Here is a 1633-nt window from a genome sequence, read left to right as displayed (position 1 = left end):
AGGTACGAGGTGGTAGATAAAAGATAAAAGTAGCAAAAAGCTAGCTACACTATCAAAGGCTAAAAGATAAAAGTAGCAAAAAGCTAGCTACACTATCAAAGGCTAAAAGATAAAAGTAGCAAAAAGCTAGCTAAACTACCAAAGGCTAAAAGATAAAAGTAGCAAAAAGCTAGCTAAACTACCAAAGGCTAACTAAAAGATAAAAGTAGCAAAAAGCTAGCTAAACTATCAAAGGCTAACTAAAAGATAAAATTAGCTAAAAGCTAGCTAAACTATCAAAGGCTAACTAAAATATAAAAGTAGCTAAAAGCTAGCTAAACTATCAAAGACTAACTAAAAAATAAAAGTAGCTAAAAGCTAGCTAAACTACCAAAGGCTAACTAAAATATAAAAGTAGCTAAAAGCTAGCTAAACTATCAAAGACTAACCAAAAAATAAAAGTAGCTAAAAGCTAGCTAAACTATCAAAGGCTAACTAAAAGATAAAATTAGCTAAAAGCTAGTTAAACTATCAAAGACTAACTAAAAGATTAAAGTAGCAAAAAGCTAGCTACACTATCAAAGGCTAACTAAAAGATAAAAGTAGCTAAAAGCTAGCTAAACTATCAAAGACTAAAAGATAAAAGTAGCAAAAAGCTAGCTAAACTATCAAAGGCTAAAAGATAAAAGTAGCAAAAAGCTAGCTACACTATCAAAGGCGAACTAAAAGATAAAAGTAGCAAAAAGCTAGCTAAACTATCAAAGACTAAAAGATAAAAGTAGCAAAAAGCTAGCTACACTATCAAAGAGTAACTAAAAGTTAAAAGTAGCTAAAAGCTAGCTGAACTATCAAAGACTAACTAAAAGATAAAATCAAAAATTCATTTAAAAGATACAAGTAGCAAAAGGCTAGTAAAAAGCTAATAGTAGCTAGAAGCTAAAAATGGCAAAGATGTAGTTAAATAATAAAGCAATTTAATAATTTTAAAGAGATTTTTATGATATGATGCTTTCAGTGCTTTTAGTTGGTTTAATGTAACAAACTTGAGAGCCTGGGTCAGAAAAGCCTGGAGAACAAAAAGCAGCAGAAACGGTTCTAACCGGACCGATCGTTGACATCCTGCACACCTCGGAGCCGTTTGATTGAAGTCAGCTGTTCATGGAGATCAATGAGCTCGGCTCTGTGTGTGAGGCTGAAGCTGTTAGCTAAAGAGAAGAAGGTTCTGAGGGGGTGCACAGCGTCTAACTTCACACACGTTTTAACGTCAGAACAAAATGATTCTACAAACATCTCTTCTCCTTCAGGAGGACGGGACGGGCTTGTTTCGAAACAGACCGCCGCCTCAGTCGCTGTGCCGGGGCGGAGCCAGCGAGGACGCCACCAGCGACGACGAGCGGATGGTCATCTGTGAGGAGGAAGGGGACGATGATGTCATGGGTGAGCCGGGGAGAGCGAGTTCAGTTTACTGCAAAATGCTGTTTTCAGTTGTCCTGGTGGATGGGAACGTCTGAGTCAAAAAAACATTAAAAACACACATCAGTCATGACATCAGCCTGTTACAACACGGCTCAGTCACGGTAATGGTGCGTTCACACCGAACGCGATTTCAGCTTCAAAATGGTAGCCAACGCTGAAGTTTGAAGCTCGTGCACTT

The 1633-nt window shown here is 37.4% G+C and overlaps 1 protein-coding gene across 1 annotated transcript in view; it reads left to right on the top strand.

Moving 5' to 3' along the window:
- The window catches only part of LOC106519540 (protein capicua homolog), a gene marked incomplete at its 3' end in the record, with an annotated part of 22926 nt that extends 21510 nt beyond the window's left edge, over window positions 1–1416 (top strand). Inside the window, 1 exon segment of the mRNA XM_014011258.1 lies at window positions 1284–1416. Within this exon segment, the coding sequence (XP_013866712.1) occupies window positions 1284–1416 (133 nt within the window).
- Window positions 1417–1633: the final 217 nt, after the last annotated feature.

This window comes from Austrofundulus limnaeus, unplaced genomic scaffold, assembly GCF_001266775.1.
Source record: "Austrofundulus limnaeus strain Quisiro unplaced genomic scaffold, Austrofundulus_limnaeus-1.0 Scaffold79, whole genome shotgun sequence".
NCBI classification, from domain to species: Eukaryota; Metazoa; Chordata; class Actinopteri; order Cyprinodontiformes; family Rivulidae; genus Austrofundulus; species Austrofundulus limnaeus.
Note: the sequence above shows the minus strand (reverse complement) of the source record. Positions and strands in the feature narration are given on the sequence as shown.